This window comes from Antrostomus carolinensis, unplaced genomic scaffold, assembly GCF_000700745.2.
Source record: "Antrostomus carolinensis isolate BGI_N321 unplaced genomic scaffold, ASM70074v2 scaffold9704, whole genome shotgun sequence".
NCBI classification, from domain to species: domain Eukaryota; kingdom Metazoa; phylum Chordata; class Aves; order Caprimulgiformes; family Caprimulgidae; genus Antrostomus; species Antrostomus carolinensis.
Genome location: NW_010312811.1, coordinates 13,010 through 14,511, shown reverse-complemented (window position 1 = coordinate 14,511; position 1,502 = coordinate 13,010). Strand labels below are relative to the sequence as shown.

General features: G+C 38.3%; 1 protein-coding gene across 1 annotated transcript in view; it reads right to left on the bottom strand.

Moving 5' to 3' along the window:
- Positions 1 to 1,502, bottom strand: part of LOC104524303 (son of sevenless homolog 1) — a gene marked incomplete at its 5' end in the record, with an annotated part of 29,017 nt that overhangs the window by 23,469 nt on the left and 4,046 nt on the right. The window contains one exon of the mRNA XM_029084781.1: positions 161 to 370. Coding sequence (XP_028940614.1) covers positions 161 to 370 — 210 coding nt within the window. The remainder of the gene's footprint in view (positions 1 to 160; positions 371 to 1,502) is intronic.

The window sequence follows — 1,502 nt, the reverse complement described above, 5'->3', positions numbered from 1 at the left end:
CAAGTGCTCCTTTATTATTCCCATTTCAGAACTTGAGACAAATGCTTCCTTTACAATTGATATCTTAAACTGTACACTAGTTAAATTCTAGAAGTGTTCATTTAGATTTATAGATATTATAGGAGGGGTTGTTTTTGTTTGTGGTTTGTACAATACTTACATGAGATGAAAATAATTTGGAGTTGGAGGCATATGGCTCTCTAAAAACTCTGATAATGAGATTTAATTCCCTTATATACTGTCGAACCTCTGCCATAAATGACTTCACAAGGTCATAATAGGTTTGCTCCCCTGAGGTGGAGGGTTCCTCATCAGATAAAGTTAGTGCACTTAAATCTTCTACATCTTGGTGGAACATATCCATTAATACCTAGGTGGCAAACAGGGGGAAATCCACAAAGTGAGAACAACAACTTTTAAAAATAAACTCATAAGTTATCAGTAAAGGAAATCTATTATTCCCATGAAATCAGACTAATTAGCAGTAAGATTTATATATTATCACTCTGCAATTGGTTGAACATTACAAAAGCAACATTCATTGCTACAAATCTGCAAGTCATTATTTGCAGTGGCAATTTCTGAAGAAATCCCAGTCATTTAGTCCAATCCAGGCACCTCTCCAAGAATGCAGTCCTAAAATCAATTACAATTTTAAGAAGTCTATGAAGTATACAGACACATTTAGCATGTAGTTGTATTCTCCTAGTCTGAATTACCTGTACATCATCTAAATTTCTGAAGATGCTATATAATCTGAAGTCAGAAAGTGTGCATTTTGGCTTTTCAGCTTTAGCTTTAACAGGAAGTTGCATATGATTGTGCTCAGAACCCTGTAATCTATCTGTGATTCAAGGAGGCCCCAACATCTGTAACTTTACTCTGTGGATGCTGTTCTAGCACATACTTGAGCTGTATTAACAAGGCACATACCTCACTACTATGAAATCCACAGAACCACAGGCTGGTTTGGGTTGGAAGGGACCTTAAAGCTCATCCAGTTCCAACCCCCCTGCCAGCAGCAGGGACACCTTCCACTAGACCAGGTTGCTCAAAGCCTCATCAAAAAAATAAAACCAAGCAGAACACATATTATGGATATGAACATATACTATGAAATTTCTTGATACAACTGGAAAGAAAACACCTTGGGAAAATGGCTTGTTCTGCTGAGGCAGTAAACCAACAGGCCTGCTCTAGAGCCTTTCTAAAGTTTCTTCTGTGTACATATCAAAGTGTTCCTCCAATGTAATGTAATGGAAGCTCCTAAATCAACTTCATCTCTCTTCTGCTCACCACTTCTCCTAGGACAGATAGAAGCATGCAGCAACAGCACTTGCTCCTGTTATTATTCTATGACAAACATACACTTTCAAACCCAGCCCTAATGACCCAGGCAGACAGGTCCAAAAGCAAGAGTGACCAAGACTACTGTCCTGACTGGGAAGTACTTGACTCTTCAAGACCTCACAAGATATCTTGAGAGAGAGTATAGAAAGGTT